Genomic DNA, 16,921 nt, shown 5'->3' with positions numbered 1-16,921 from the left:
TATACGAGGCGTTCATACGGACTCCTTCATTCTGCACCAATTCCCAGAGAGGCAAGACGCAAGTTCTTGGCACCATATTAGGACTTGTCTTTCACACCAAACTGAGACTTGGACAGATTCTTCAGGTGAATGAAGTAGGGCATTGTGCAGACAGGACATTAATCTTATTTGTCTACTACATCTTGTACCATAGGCAGGATCCACAGTTCTGGAAGGCAAACACTAAAAAGTACATGGGTTTAGCAGAAGCATCTTTGGTGTGCCAAGGGACCATCCGTCTGTTTAACCCTTCACAGATCCCCTGGTTCTCCGATCAAGGTTAAAACCTGCAGGTGGCGCTAAAACCAATCAAAATCTCCATCTCTAAATAAAAACGAAATCATGTACCAGAAAAACATTGAAGCCAAGAAAGTTGGGTACTGTAGGGTATCAGATGCATTTACAACAATCACCATAATATGGCTGTGTTATCATCCAAAATAAATGGAGTTACTAAATGTTGGGTCACAGGACAAACAAACTACTAATAAAGATGAATAAAAAAAAAAAGCATTTGGTTTTAACCATTTATCTGAGTTTTTCATGTAAAGTACAACAACGTTACAAAACAATAGGCTGTAAAATATACAAAACTGCCATCATTTAAGGATGACCCAAGTAGTCAGCACTTTTAAGTCATAGCATAAAAAGTCAAGTACTGTGAACGGCATATCCTAAGGGGCCGCAAACCTAACAAGAATGCTGCCTACCCCACATAAAACTGCACAGCGCAGGTTTCTTCTCAATTGCAGTTCTCCCGAGTATCATTTGTAGCTGCAGAATTCCTGCATGGTTATAGTCCTACAAATTTTACAAGTGGACAGTGTTCGGGAAAAGCTTATAAATCAACCTTTAAAGCAGCAGGTTTACTGGACCATGAAAGAAAATGTGCACTTAATGCTACATTAAATCCCACACTAGCTAGAAAGCAAGGGGAAATATAAGTCTAAACACCTGTATACTGCATAGCATAAGCAATTTCAACATTTTAAAAGATTGACAAAATAGAAGCCACATCCAAAAAATGTCCCCAAAATAAACACAGTAAGCAAAGTTAATTCATACGTGAAAGTCTTACACTAGGTTCGCAACTTAATCTACAGTAAGACTATGATCCGAGGTGCAGTCAGCCAGGTGCTTCACACATCCATACGAAGCATTCATTCTTCATTTCAAGTCATTCGATTCATGTGGATGAAATAGAACTTACAGATCAAAAAAGCTAAAATGTTAATTACATATCAATCCACATTTTAAATTCATCAATGTGCTGATAATATATTCAAAAGACTAAAAATCACTTCTATTACACAATACCATTTCTGAAAACAGTAAAACTGGGTCTTATGTAAAAGTACAGAACGCATAAGACTTGTTTAGGCTATAGGACAACCAACAGTGAAACCCTAGAAGTAGTTGGTGTTCAAAGTAGACAAATAAAAGGCTTTTACAGGTGTCACTTTACAGCACCACTGAAAAAGGTCACCCATCCACCTATTGCCGCTAATCCCTTTTTCCCCTTTGCATTCCAGAGGTCATAACTTTTATTTTTAAGTTGATGTATCTGTAAGAGGAATGTTTTTTGTAGGACAAGTTGTACTTTATTTGGTACCTATTCATTAGCCTTTTAACTTTTATTTTCGTAAAAATGCAGAAAACACTTTTTTTTATCATCAAATATATAAAACAATAAACAAAGGTTTAAAAAAATAAAAATAAAGTGTTAACGGATTTATTTTTTTCTTTATTGGGTTTTCTCTGTACAAACATGGTATGGGCACCAATCGCGTCATAGGGATTCTCTGTGACATGATCAAAGGGGCTTACCCCCCCATCCATGTCTCTGCCCTTGTATGCCGTGATCAACGTGAAGAGAAGAGGTTGCCCTGATCTCCGCCGTTAGAGCGGGTCTGCAGGTGTGTATGGAGAACTCTAGGTAGCAGATTTACAGATCCCCTATTAAGGCATCTAATCTTTCAGCCCCAGGAAGTAGAAATTGATTAAGTAGAACCTGCACTGAAGCCTCTAGGAGGAACAAGAGACAGATAACAAGCTATCCATTTGGCCTACGATTCTCAATCTCCTAATGGTCCTATTAGGGTATGTTCACACGCAGATCAAAAACGGCCGAAAATTACGGAGCGGTTTTCAAAGGAAACCGGCCTCTGATTTTCAGCCGTTTTTGTAGCCGAAAACATTTGAGGCATTTTTTTAAGCTGTTTTTGGAGTGGTTTTTCCATTGACACAATGAAAACCAGCTCCAAAAACAGCTCAAGAAGTGACATGCTCCTTTTTTAATTCAATGATCAGATGTTTGTAGGCATTTAGCTAGCGTTTTTCAGGTGTATTTTGTTTATGCCCCGAAATAAGCGTTAAAACTCTGCGTGTGAACATACCCTTACAGGCAATAAAGGGTCTTTAGTAGATTCTTAAAACCGAATAACATTCGGAAAATGAAAGGCAACAATAATGTCACTGTCGCATGTGAAAATCAGGCAGCAAAAAAAGGGAAAAAAATAGGTTTAAAGAGGTATTCCAGTTTTAGCAAATAAAAAAGGTTCTTCTTTATATAATGGAGTTAGCTTTTTGCAAAATGCTTTTTCTATAAATTCCCTGCAGTTTTTTTTTTTTAAGTTCTGCTTGCTGTTATTTCATAGGCACCACTGCTATTTACTTCCAGTATAGATTTTTGCTGACTGCTCATAAAAGGGGATTACACAGGTGCAAAACTGTACACAGCTCTGATCACAAAAGTGTACTGTAGATCTGCCCGTACATTAGGGATATCAGACAGACGTTTTTTGAACAACTTGTCATTCACTTTTGGTCTGGCAAGAATTTAATTTTGGACCATAACTTAAACCAGCAAATTGCTAAACGATCTCTGCCAATAGGGGTCTGTCACGCTCACTCGTGGCACGAAAAAAAGACAGCAGAAAATAGTCTAAAAATCGGCCTTTTTGGACGTTCAAAATCGGTAACTAAACGTATAAACTTCTGACGTGTCATAGTGACACGTTAGAAGTTTTGATTGGTGCGGGTCTCCGTGGTCAGACCCCCACCAATCGCTAAAACGAAGAGGCAGAAGCGCTCGTGTGCGCGCTCAGCCGCTTTGTTCCTCTGCGGCTCTTTCCTGAAAGCCAATGTAGCAGTGTACGGGCTCAGACTTTGTATTGAGCCCGTACACCGAATTCCGGAAAACGCCGAAGCAGAAACCAAGAAGCTGAGCGCTCACACGAGCGCTTCTACTGCTTCATTTTAGCAATTGATGCAGATCTCAGTGCTCGGACCCGCACTATTCAAAATATCTGACAGGTCACTATGACATGTCAGAAGTTTGTTGAACGTTTAGTTAACCTTTAACTCTTACAAGCTTTGCACCAGTGTGTTTATCACATGAGCAGGGCTGATTTTTATCTACTGAAAATAAACAATGACAGTTCCTATTGAAAGTTTGCAAGCAGAGATCTTGAAAACATTGAAAAATATAGAAAGTATATGAAAATTGCATAACTTTATTATAAAATTAATGAGCTTTTATTTGCGAAAACCAGAATATTCTTTTAAGCCTAAGGAGGTTTGTCAATATTTATCTTACCAGGGATGATCTACTACTGTAACTTAAAGAGGCTCTGTCACCAGATTTTCATACCCCTATCTCCTATTGCAGCAGATCGGCGCTGCAATGTAGATAACCGTAACGTGTTTTTTTTTTCAAAAACGAGCATTTTTGGCCAAGTTATGAGCATTTTTATATTTATGCAAATGAGCCTTTCTTAAGTACAACTGGGCGTGTTTAAAGTGATGTCCAAGTGGGCGTGTATTGTGTGTGTACATCTGGGCGTTTTTACTTCTTTTACTAGCTGGGCATTGTGAATAGAAGTGTATGATGCTGACGAATCAGCATCATGCACTTCTCTTCGTTACCACCCAGCTTCTGGCAGTGCACAGACACACAGCGTGTCCTCGCGAGATCACGCTGTGACGTCACTCACTTCCTCCCACAGGAACTTCATCGCGTCGGATGAGCGAGGACACGCTGTGTGTCTGAACTGCCAATACACGCCCACTTGGACATAACTTTAAACACGCCCAGTTGTACTTAAAGAGGCTCTGTCACCAGATTTTGCAACCCCTATCTGCTATTGCAGCAGATCGGCGCTGCAATGTAGATTACAGTAACGTTTTTATTTTTAAAAAACGAGCATTTTTGGCCAAGTTATGACCATTTTTGTAGTTATGCAAATGAGGCTTGCAAAAGTCCAAGTGGGCGTGTTTAAAAGTAAAAGTCCAAGTGGGCGTGTATTATGTAAGTAAATCGGGGCGTTTTTAATACTTTTACTAGCTGGGCGCTCTGATGAGAAGTATCATCCACTTCTCTTCAGAACGCCCAGCTTCTGGCAGTGCAGACACAGCGTGTTCGAGAGATCACGCTGTGACGTCACTCACAGGTCCTGCATCGGGTCAGACGAGCGAGGACACCGGCACCAGAGGCTTCAGTGGATTCTGCAGCAGCATCGGCGTTAGCAGGTAAGTCGATGTAGCTACTTACCTGCAAACGCTGATGCTGCTGCAGAATCAACTGTAGCCTCTGGTGCCGATGTGTCCTCGCTCGTCTGACACGATGCAGGACCTGTGAGTGACGTCACAGCGTGATCTGGCAGAAGCTGGGCGTTCTGAAGAGAAGTGGCTGATACTTCTCATCAGAGCGCCCAGCTAGTAAAAGTATTAAAAACGCCCCGATGTACGCACATAATACACGCCCACTTGGACTTTTACTTTTAAACACACCCACTTGGACTTTTGCAAGCCTCATTTGCATAACTACAAAAATGGTCATAACTTGGCCAAAAATGCTCGTTTTTTAAAAAAAAAAAAAGTCACTGTTATCTACATTGCAGCGCCGATCTGAGGCAATAGGAGATAGGGGTTTGAAAATCTGGTGACAGAGCCTCTTTAGCACAAAAACATGCTTAATGCTGAAATCTGCACCTTTAAGATTCTTGTCAAGCCCTGCCTTGAGGAGATCCACAAAAAGAGGATGGGCTTACCTGAGGGATCCTGCTCAGACTCTGCAAAGTTGTTAAAAGGTCTTCCATACCCTCAGGTAAATGTCAGATGTCATAATAGCTTTTTGCACACTAATAAGGTGGAAATAACTTAAAGAGGCTCTGTCACCAGATTTTGCAACCCCTATCTGCTATTGCAGCAGATAGGCGCTGCAATGTAGATTACAGTAACGTTTTTATTTTTAAAAAACGAGCATTTTTGGCCAAGTTATGACCATTTTCGTATTTATGCAAATGAGGCTTGCAAAAGTACAACTGGGCGTGTTGAAAAGTAAAAGTACAACTGGGCGTGTATTATGTGCGTACATCGGGGCGTGTTTACTACTTTTACTAGCTGGGCGTTGTGTATAGAAGTGTCATCCACTTCTCTTCACAACGCCCAGCTTCTGGCAGTGCAGACACAGCGTGTTCTACAGAGATCACGCTGTGACGTCACTCACAGGTCCTGCATCGTGTCAGACGAGCGGGGACACATCGGCACCAGAGGCTACAGATGATTCTGCAGCAGCATCGGCGTTTGCAGGTAAGTCGATGTAGCTACTTACCTGCAAATGCTGATGCTGCTGCAGAATCAACTGTAGCCTCTGGTGCCGATGTGGCCGACACGATGCAGGACCTGTGAGTGACGTCACAGATCTGCACTGCCAGAAGCTGGGCGTTCTGAAGAGAAGTGGATGATACTTCTCATCAGAAAGCCCAGCTAGCAAAAGTAGTAAACACGCCCCGATGTACGCACATAATACACGCCCAGTTGTACTTTTACTTTTCAACACGCCCAGTTGTACTTTTGCAAACCTCATTTGCATAAATACGAAAATGGTCATAACTTGGCCAAAAATGCTCGTTTTTTAAAAATAAAAACGTTACTGTAATCTACATTGCAGCGCCTATCTGCTGCAATAGCAGATAGGGGCTGCAAAATCTGGTGACAGAGCCTCTTTAAACTGTCACTAGCACCTCTCCTCCTTAGGATTAATCGTTCAATCTCCATGCTGTTAAGGCTTTTATTTTATTTAGTCATTTATTTATTTTTATTGGAGGATGGACCAGGTGGCTCTGTAATAAAAAAAATAATGCTCTTTCTACTGTGGAGTTGAGCTATCGACAACTTCCTTTGCCATGAGATCAATTGCCTCTGATCAAGATGAAGCAATGAGAATGATCAATGTTTAGTCTTCTATGACTTGTTTACATACCATGGAAATTGTGCATTAGGAAAGTGAGCCATAACCTAACTCCCTAACTGGTTTCTCCTGGTCACAACATCTACGGAATGGCTGCCTTACAGATCTGAGATCTGGAAAGTTTTCCGATTCAGGCAGAACTCTTCCAATTTCATCTCCTGACGACACGGTCTACTAGCTTCTTACAGATGTGACCCTTTACATTACCTGCCAAAAAGGAGAAAGGCTTCTTCACTCGTACAAGGCATTGTCTTGCAATATTCATAAGCGTAGTTGACACGGTTGCACTAATTTGTTGACCTAAGACTGCTGCAGAATTTGTCCAAAGAGTTTCACATCATAATATTTGAATTGTGGAAGAGTCTCCTGAAGATACGGTAAGTAGTATGGCCAAATGCTCCTTGAAATTGGAAGATGTCTGCCATAAGTCCTGATTACACTAAAAAATGCAAGTGGGCCCACCAAACCTAGGGGCTGGCGTCTGTTGTAAGGGAGATCTGGAATAGTACTTTCAATGACCCACCTCATACCATTATTTTTTTAATCTATGTATGCCATAGAATAGACATTCTGGCTTAAGTGGCATAATTATTATTATTTTTTTAAACATTATTGTACACAATTGCAAAAACGAGATATCCAATAGGAAGACATCCAAGTCTTAGAACTATGATTGAATTAATAGTATCATGGGAGAGGGAACTGGAATTTATATATTTGTTTGCATGGTACTGCCTGATCTCTACTTCCTCGTAGCTCATGATGACAGGGTGTTGGGGTAGTGTTGTGTACACAGCAAGGCATTTGATTACTATGGAGAAAGGAGGTAATCCCTCTACTCCATACTCCTGCGTGCGTGCATCACTCATGTAGGCCTCCTGGTCACCTCCTATTGGTCGGGGAGTAGTAGTACCTGCTTAAAAACCCTTCTGCTGCTGTAGTGTTCCTGCTCCAGTCAGTACTTCATCCAGACATTTCTATCGTTCAGATGAGAAGTGCGGGATCTGGACTGCAGCGGCACGCACTTTGGATCACCTCCCCACATCCCATTTATTTCTTCCATTGATACTGTAACCGTGAGTTACATGGGGTCCATCACCTTTTAGCTAGGTCTTCTGACCATTCTGGTCCACTTTTGTCTATTGTGGCAACAGTGACCAACCATCTGGTGGCCACTTGGAGAAAATTGTTGTGCCAATCCCCATCAAGGATATTGTCCCCTGATGAACAAAGTAATTGGGAAAACTCATCAGGACAAGATTCACACATTTTCTGGGATCTTGTATATACTTGTTGATGGGACATTGTTTGCACGCTTGTTTTCTCCTCATCAATAACATCTGGTATTGTTGGTAACGATTAGGCCCTATTCATACAGTTTCTTGTAAGCAGAAAAAAATCTGCCCTTTTGGAGGCAGATTTTGAACTGCCTGCATGGTGTAAATGCTTTTTTTTCCTGCAGCGTCACCCCCCCACCCCCACCCCCGTGGCCATTGAATCTAATGCAAGGACCAGGGGGAATAAAATAGCCACAAAAAACGCTCAGAAACTAGAGCAGTGTTTTTTCCTGCCTCCCATTGATTTCAATGGGAGGTCATAGGCAGAAACTGCGAGAGGCCAGTAGCCGCCCGGGGAAAAACAAAACAAAACAAAACACTGTCTTCCATTGAAATCAATGGGGGGCAATTTTGGCTGTTTTTGGCGCTGATTCCGATGCGGTTTCTGTGTCAAAGTCAGCGCCAAATAACTGTGTGAACTGACCCTTAGTGTAGCTAGAATACACAATAGGGTGCAGTAGGACAATATAGGAGATTCTAGAGTTGGGCTGCTTCTTCACAAGGATCATTCTGCTGTTCTGAGGGCATTTTATTTTAGGGTCATATTAAGGTTAATACAGATTGTACAGATAGACCCCAGGGTGTATGAATCCCCCCCACACACTTTTTTTTATTGTTAATTACGCCACAATACGGAGCTGGTATTATGCCTGATTACATTAACTTGACACGGTGGCGTAACCCAAAATTATTTTGAATCACTGAGTTTCTTTTTTTTTTGCTAAATTGAGTTGGTATGGTTTATTTTTATACCGGAAATATATTCAATGTTCTATTTTAGAGGTTTTTGCCCGGAAGTGAAAGGTTTGAAGCAATAATAAGAACACTTGAGTAGTAAGCTGTAAGATTCCCAGGTTTGTTTGTTTTGTATCCAAAGGGTGGGTTAGGAAGCACATTTCCGGCAAGAAAAGGGAGGATCATCTGGAAATCTCATCTACTGAGGTGTTCAGTTTAGCGGATCTATCCCATGTAGTATAATCCTCCTAGTCAGAAGTATATATTCTATTAACTATTCTTAGAACATGACTGGAAACCTGTACTGAGGTGTTTGGGGAGAAGTCTTCTGGAGAGTTAAAAAACAAACTCTTTTAGGAGTGCAGTCATGTGTGAAGGGTAAAGATTAAAATAATAAATCAATCAGAGACCGTGATATAAGACAGTTAAGAGTTCCTTAAAAAAATTAAATAAAATAAAATAGGAGAGAATTGAGCCGCTTCTGAGAGAACACCATATTAATGCAGAGAAAACCCCACAATATCTGAAAAGGTCACCATCATGTTATGGAAAGTAATTTTCTTTCAATTCTTACTGCAACTTCTTAAGTGTTTTTTGACCAGGGGCCTTTACAGGAAGTGAAGCGTGCAAGGGAACATTGATTCCCCTGACTAAGCCGAATTCCCCATCCAATTTCATATTTAAGTCTAGTCTGGTAGCTTATTACATATTTCAGAAAGTACGTTAAAACAAACAAAAAAAAGATTTGTTATCTGTAATTCTAGCACTTGTTCCAAAAATGAAGGATTCTTGCATGAGGGGAAAGAAAAATAAGGACACTCTTTATATATACGGTATAAATGCACTGTCCATTTTTTTCTAAATTAAAACTAGGTCAGACCTTGGAATGCTTTTAATCTTCAAGAACACTGTTTTTTTACTCTTTTACTGTTTTTAAATTCTTTCAGTGAACTAACCAGGACACCTTCCTCTGACAGAGAATGAAATAGCCTCTCCTGCTCTTACAGTAAAGAATCCCCTTCTATGTTGGTATTGAAACATTTGTATGTAGTGGATGCTCTGCTGTTAAAAATTACTGTCGTGAGTCTAAATAGACCATTTTACAAATCTATTGGCCTTTTTGAAATATTTGAATATATATTAGGCTACTATTTTATCAAGGTTTGGGTTATTTAGTTTAAAAAAAAACAACAAAAAACAGCTACTCTTTCTGGATACTGCAGCCCACTCATTCCATTTATTACTTTGGTAACCCGCTTTTGAACCCACTCGAAATTCTAGGTCTCCACTGGTGCCCAAAACCGCACACAAATGGTGGAGATATATCAAAACTGGTGCAAAGGAAAAGTAGAGTAGTTGCCTATGGCAAACAATCAGTTTGCTGCTTTCATTTTCCAAAAGGCCTCTGAAAAATGAGAAGTGGAATCTGATTGGTTGCCATAGTCAACTACTCAATTTTTCCTTTGTACCAGTGTTGATACATCTCCCCCAAAAATCCATGTGCGGTCTGACTAGTGACTTGTAAGCTAGTAGATCTATGTTCTTATCACGTGCATCTATGCCCCTTTTGATGAACCCCAAAATCTTATTCGCCTTGGCAGCAGCTGTCTGACACTGGTCGGTACAGTTAATTTTAGCTACAATTCCTTAGTTCTTTTCCATGATGTTAATTTTACCCAAAGTTGTCCCATTTATTATGTAATGTATTTTCCCTTCTCAAATGCATAACCTTATATTTATTCAGTGTTAAACTTAACGTGCCAGTTCTCTGCCTAAGCCAACTTCTCAAGAACCATTTGTAATAGAATACTGTCCTCTTTTCTATCAATTACTTTACAATAGTATCATGTGCAAACATTTATATTTAACAGAGTAATTTATATTTTTGCGTTTTCTTAACCAGCCTCCTGCAATACCTTTTTGACACACTGATCGCCTGATTCTATACGGTCACAGACAGATTTTCTACATAACATCACTAGTTTAATAACAAACTTTGCTCTTAATCTAACTATTTATATTGAACCAGAAAATACCTATAAATTACACAAAAATGGGGGCAGGGTGAGAATTTAGTAGTCAAATCAGCATACGCAAGATCTCCAATCACTGTCCTATTCATTGAACTGCACCTACTTAAATAAAAAGAACTCTACATTTTATTCCAGTTCTGCCTCCTGTAACCGGTTTTACATCTTTTGTAGTGGCAAGTATAAAAACATTCTACATTTAAAGGATTTGGAAAATTTAGTGTGTGCTTACCTGTATAACAAGTCACTTAGGGAAAACCCCCACACCATCAACATTCTGGTTTGTCCAACTATACAAATTCTAAACTCGTCTTAGGGGGGATTTGACGTGCACAATCTTTATTTACTCAAAGCGGTAAATTATTGGAGGTGTCTACCTGAAGTTTGCCAGAATTAATTTTTGTTTCCTTTTGATTTAAGACCCTAGCACTTGCCCAAAGAGAATTCTGAGAGCAGGTATAGTATGCACACTGAATATAATGGGTAATAGCAATGTCTGTTTTATCATTCACCGTGCAACATAAAAAGCACATTCAGAAGGTTTCGATTTTTTCAGGGCAGTCTTAGATCCGCCTTAAAACAAACGATGTAACGAGACTTGATGAAACCGTTATATATACATAGATTATCAAAAGCGCTCTTCAGTTGAAGATGCAAGACAAAATGAAGAAAAAAAAATATTTATAACGAACTGCACTTTATCAGGAAGGTAACGTGTTTCAGTAACGCTAAGAACAAAATATAGTAGCAAAATATAAAAGTGAATTCAGCTCCCAAAAATCCTCCGATTGTTAATTGCACAAACCGTTTGGGAAATTTGAATGATGAAACTATCGAATAACTTCACCTTAAACGTGTGTGTAGTTTTGAGTATTCTCCAACCACTCGAAGTCTAACATGCTTGAGGCTCACGCTGCTGTGATTTGGGGGCTTCTTCACTTTGGCTTTATAACTGGACGCATGATCCAGAGATTTTGTTGAACATTGCTCTATAACTAATCATTTATTAGCCAGTAGAAACTATGATCAGGGCTGCCAGCACTTGTAGTTGCTTTGACAACAGCCACGTAGGGTGAGGATGGTTGGTAAGGCCTCATGCACATGACCGTAAGGATTTTTAATGTCTACAAATACAGATGCACATCCGTAGCCATCCGCAATTGCGGAAGCGCCCATAGACTTCTACGGGTGAGACAAGAAAAAGACATGTTCTATATTTTGCAAATCATTTCTATGGCCCGGATATATATACGTAAATATACGGAAGTGTGTCTGTGGCCTATAAAAATGAATGGGTCAGCTGTTTTAGGTGTCAATCGGATGTCGGCACATACCACCACTGTATATGGTTATGTCCGAAGATTTCGCCATTTTGGTCTGAGGTAGTGGAGTTCCTTCATGATAAATTTGAATTTCCTCGGGTTCTCGACCCTCAGGTGTGCCTCTTGGGTATTATGAATGAGATTGTACAAGGCTATTATGATAAAATCTTTTTCCGCTTCGTTTTGCTTTGTGCTAGGAAGGTTATGATTGTGGCGTGGAAAGCCACTACGTGTCCAAGTCTGGAACACTGGTTGCAATTAGTAAATAAATATATGTACCCATGTATCAAAAATTGTACCTCAACAGGAGAAACAGAAGGCGCGGCAAAAAACGGCCAAAATCACCTCCCATTGATTTCAATGGGAGGCGGAGGCGTTTTTTCCCCGCTCCCGGGACAAAGAAGCGACATGCTATTCTGGCGTTTCCATCTCTAACCTCCCATTGACATCAATGGGAGGCAGAGAGCGCATTTTTCGCATCGATTTCTGCCCACGGTGCTCAATGGCCATGGCCAAAAAACGCAGCAAATGTGTTCTGCCGTCAGATTCTTCCGCCTGCAAAATACTCAGTGTGAACAGGGCCTTAATATGTAAAATAGTTGTGCAGGTTAAACTCAGAAACTAAACAGAACAGCCATTTTAATTAATATATTCAGTTATGATGATGATTTGTTCTGGCTGAACTGCAAACTAGATGTATAGAAATACTACCTAAAACATAAACAACAGCTGGGAGATATTTTTTGCAAATTCAATACATCAGTAAAAAAGATTTTTAAAGGTTTACATTTTTTCCATAATATTTTAAACATGGGAAAGTTTCCAAAGAGTTATGTACAAAATAAAAAGTTATAAAAAGACAGGATGGTGAACTTGGCATTTGTGAGACCAAGTTTAAAAAAGGAGTTATCAAATAATACAGGAGGGCATACAATAATGAACTAACATATACTCACCCTTTGAAATGGTCTGCTGCTCCAGTGCTTACACCCCAGTTGCCGCCACTCTGGTCCTGGAAGGTCCAGCAGTGGTAACTTGCCATTCAACGGTCATGTGCCTCTGCAACCAATCACTGGCTGAGGCCAGTGATTAGCTGCATTAGCGCGTGACCATTTCTGGAGCTTCAGAGACCAGAGCGGCATTGCATTGGGGTGTCAGCGCTGGAGTGGGGGCCCATTTCAAACAGCAAGTACTTGTTCACTTATTTTATACCCTGCCTGTCCTCCTGTAAAATGTGAAACTTCCCATATAATCCATTCAAAGCCTCATGTACACAGAGATTGGACAAAGACCAAGAGTCCCTGTACTATGGAGCCATGGGCACTCAAGTGTGCGGTCATATGGTGCAGCCGCGCTGCGCCCTATAGTGGCGACATTCTCGATTAGAAGTAATTCATAAGGAGGCGAACAGCAGATCAAGCGTTCTCTCGTTCATCTGCTGATCGCTGCCCTGTTTACACAGGGCAATTATCGGAAACGAGCGTTCTATGAACACTAGTCTGCACGATAATCGCCCATAGTAAAAGGGCCTTAACTTGTACAGTCACACACAGACCTACCTGTTATCATTGAGCTGAGTATATCGAGGCTGCGGATCCGGATCTTGGTCATTGACATCATAGCTGGCAGCTGGATCCTGAATAAAAAGACAATTGTAAAAGATAAAAAAATATATACACAATAGAATCATTGTCAATTAAAGTGACAAGCGTATACATCACTTCCTCTTATCAGCTCTCCACCGGCTCATTTGTTGTTTTTTTCAGCCGACTGGTTTAAAAGAATCAAGATATCCAAGAGCATTCAGTTTTTCCATCAACCTAATGGCTCCTTCCTAACAAATTTCAAGTGCACTGCGACAAATACCTCTATAGAATAGTTTATAGAGATCAATAATCAACCCCTTTTTTTTTTTCCGGCTGTTTTCTTACCAAGCAGATGAATGTTTAACCATGCATTATTCAACTCTTCATTAAACAAACATGCTGAGAAAATAAATTACAACAAGAAGTCTAGTAAACGTCTGTATATTTACTACTATAGGTCAAAGTAACAATAAAACCAATTTCACAGTCTGGGCTGTGGAGAAAAAGCCCATGCACTTGATAACCGTCTGCATTTTCTGCCCACATTAGCGGCTATGCTAAGTATTTCTTACCAACTCTTCCATTCATAGGTGGATTTCAAGTACAGTCTGATTTATGCATTTATACAACAGTTTCTCAGGTTTACTAGACCTTGTGACGTTCGATTACTAACATTGAGATTCTGTCATGATGTACTGTAGTTACCAGCAGATCCAATTTAATGGGACCCCAATAAAAAGGACAGTTCATAGTCCGTTTCTGAAAAGCCAATTCAAAAGTGACAAGCAATATGGCTGAACTTCTTGTAGTCACTGACTTTTTTGTACAAGTATCAATTTTTGACTACTGCGGTTACTTGTGATTAGGGCTGGGCGATCAAATTAATTTGATTAATTCGTCTTTGAAGCCTCTGACTATTTCGGGTTTAGACAATCATTGAATCGGATTAATAATGGCGCCGTCGGGCCGAGCTACAGGACGAAGGTCCAGACCGCCACCTCCTCACCGCCCTGTCCGACGTTTACTTGTGAGTGAGGAGAGAGCGTACAGGATGTAACAAAGCGCTGCTGTAGAAAGTGCTTCTGTACTCTGAGCCCAGGCTTAAAGAACAGAGGACAAAAAGTTATGCCCATATGTAATGTACACAATGCAGCATTTATTCCACAAGCTGAAATCTCAACGCTTTATTGTATGTAAAGGAATTTACACATACATGTCCAGATTCTATGGACGCACCACAAATACAGAACTATACCTGTGTATCTGCTAGATGCTGTTAGAGACAAGCATATGTGAACATCTGCTGGACTACTACTGAGTAAGGGCCTGTTCACATCAGCGTCTGGTTCAGCCGAACAGAAACTCTAGCTTCTGTTTATTACCATGGATTTCAATGGTAATGCTTCTGTTGCAGTTTGTTTTGTTTCCGTTCCGTACAGTTTCCGTTTTTTTTTTCACGGAAACAATAGCGTAGACTACAGACTACAGAGCGCGGCAGAACAGGGTTTAGGGGGCCCCGTTCTAGAGAGGTGGGATCCGCATCTGACATTTAGGACATATCATGTGGATATTTTATAAATGTCTTTCATGGGAAAACCCCTTTATAATACTGAACAGATCTAGGTGGAAAAAAAAATAAATAAATAAATATGACAATTATGGGTTGCAATATCTCTCCCTTAAAAAATACTCAAGTCAGAAAAGGAAAAACAATTCTGAGAAACGTAGGGAATACGTGGTTTAGGAGCAGAGGTAGCTGTGCTGCAGATAGCGGTTTAGCTAGTCTATGTTCTGTTGCCTTGGATACCTGAAGTGTCATATGTAATCGTATAACATGATCATGTGATTACTTCAACATCAGATATCATTTACAGCATACACTCACATAATTTCCTTGCAAGTCCGGATGGTTCTTTTCAATGCCGTCATCCAGGATAGAGACCACGATGCCTTTACCAGTGAAACCTTGAGACCAAGCTTCTTTCACGTGTAAATCATGACGGCTTGCATCATACTGAAAAATAAAAAACGGTATAACAAAACTCAGGTCTAAAGTAATAATGCAATGAAATATTCATAGGAGGACTTGTAAGGTTTTCAAATGAGGTCCTGAATTCACCAAAATCCTGAATTCACTTTAGTCATTAAAAGGGAACCTGGCACCAGCATTTCACCTATTGAACTCCTCACCCCTCGCTGGCTGCTGCTGTCAAAAGTTCATTACCATTATCCCCTCTCCTAAACTCCTCCTCCGACCATATGACAGTCTGACAACATTTTATGCCTTTTATGGTAATAATCCGGCCGTCTCATTCGCTCCTCTTATGCCTGCCCACCGCCGAAAACTCGCCCGCCCCGAATGTCAAAATCTCGTCTGAGATAGCGCGCATGCGCCCGTTATGTATGAGGGCCCTTCCCTGCTTCGTCCGGGCCTCAAATCTAGTTACTGCACATGCGCTGTTATGGTGTCCCGTTATGCGCATGCACTAGAACAGGACATAGATGAAAAAGAGTGTGTGCTGGGGAGAGGCGAGGAGCTGTCAATCAAAAGTAAGGAGGCGGGGTTAACTCTGAAAGGCTTAAGAAACTAAGATATGACTTATGCTCATTAGCATACGGCACAGGAACACTAAAGAATGGAATACTAAAAAGTACAGAGCTGACTTAGAAGATTATATGTTACATAAAAATGATTTTTCACCCACTTCCAATTTGATTTGACAATTCAGTTGTGGAATCTGCAAAAACTGCTGGTTTAACAGGTGAAATGCTGGTGACAAGTTCCCTTTAAAGCTTCCTTAAGAATAAAATATCTACAAATTCTAATTCTGCTGGTCCTAAAAGTGACAGATTATTGCACTTTTAATATGTTTAAACAAGTAGCTGGATAGGACACACATTATAAATGCATGTTAGAGAAAACTATATTTTGGTTGCAGGTTAAAGAGGGAATGTCACCTCTCCTAACATGTCTATTTTAGGAAAGATTTGTATTCCCCATTAAACAACAATTCTGAGACATCTTTACCTAGAACTCTGTTATGCTGTTCCTCTATTATTCTCCAAGAAAGTTAGGGATACATTCACAACTGGGTGTTACCAGTTGTGGGGGTGTTCCTACACAGACTGACATTGTACAATCGGTGCTGTCAGAGTGAGACTAAGGACACGCCCCTTCGACATGGGGAATAGTAACACCCAGTTGTCAATTCATTCATACATTTCTAGGAGTTATAACAGAGGAATGGCACAACGCAGGTTTCTATGAAAATATATTCCAGACTTGTTATTTCATGGGGAATACAAGTATTTACTAAAACAGACATGTCAGGAGAGATGACAGGCCCTCTTTAAAACAAGATTTGTAGCCCAAAAGCAAATGTTTTGTTTTTTTATCAAATGGGCAAACACTGTTCTAGATCAACTGTGGGTTGCAACCTCCTGGGGGGGTCGTTTGAAGACCTCCGGGCAGTCGTGAGTCATTCACGATGTCCCGGTTTCAACTGTATCTGCGTCTTCAGGACACAGATACAGTTGAATTCAATGCTGGAGCAAGGAGCCGATGGCTCCTTGCTCCAGAATTCACTTTGCCCAGAGCGGCTTGGAGCAGACAGGTGCG

The 16,921-nt window shown here is 40.5% G+C and overlaps 1 protein-coding gene across 2 annotated transcripts in view; it reads right to left on the bottom strand.

Moving 5' to 3' along the window:
- FURIN (furin, paired basic amino acid cleaving enzyme) overlaps positions 1–16,921 on the bottom strand; it is a 203,634-nt gene that overhangs the window by 51,231 nt on the left and 135,482 nt on the right. For both annotated transcript variants that reach the window (XM_075858119.1, XM_075858120.1), the window contains exons 5-6: positions 15,188–15,316; positions 13,276–13,352 (exon numbers count right to left, since the gene is read on the bottom strand). In XM_075858119.1, coding sequence (XP_075714234.1) covers positions 13,276–13,352; positions 15,188–15,316 — 206 coding nt within the window. The remainder of the gene's footprint in view (positions 1–13,275; positions 13,353–15,187; positions 15,317–16,921) is intronic.

The sequence above is a fragment of the Rhinoderma darwinii genome, chromosome 3, assembly GCF_050947455.1.
Source record: "Rhinoderma darwinii isolate aRhiDar2 chromosome 3, aRhiDar2.hap1, whole genome shotgun sequence".
Lineage (NCBI taxonomy): Eukaryota > Metazoa > Chordata > Amphibia > Anura > Rhinodermatidae > Rhinoderma > Rhinoderma darwinii.
Note: the sequence above shows the minus strand (reverse complement) of the source record. Positions and strands in the feature narration are given on the sequence as shown.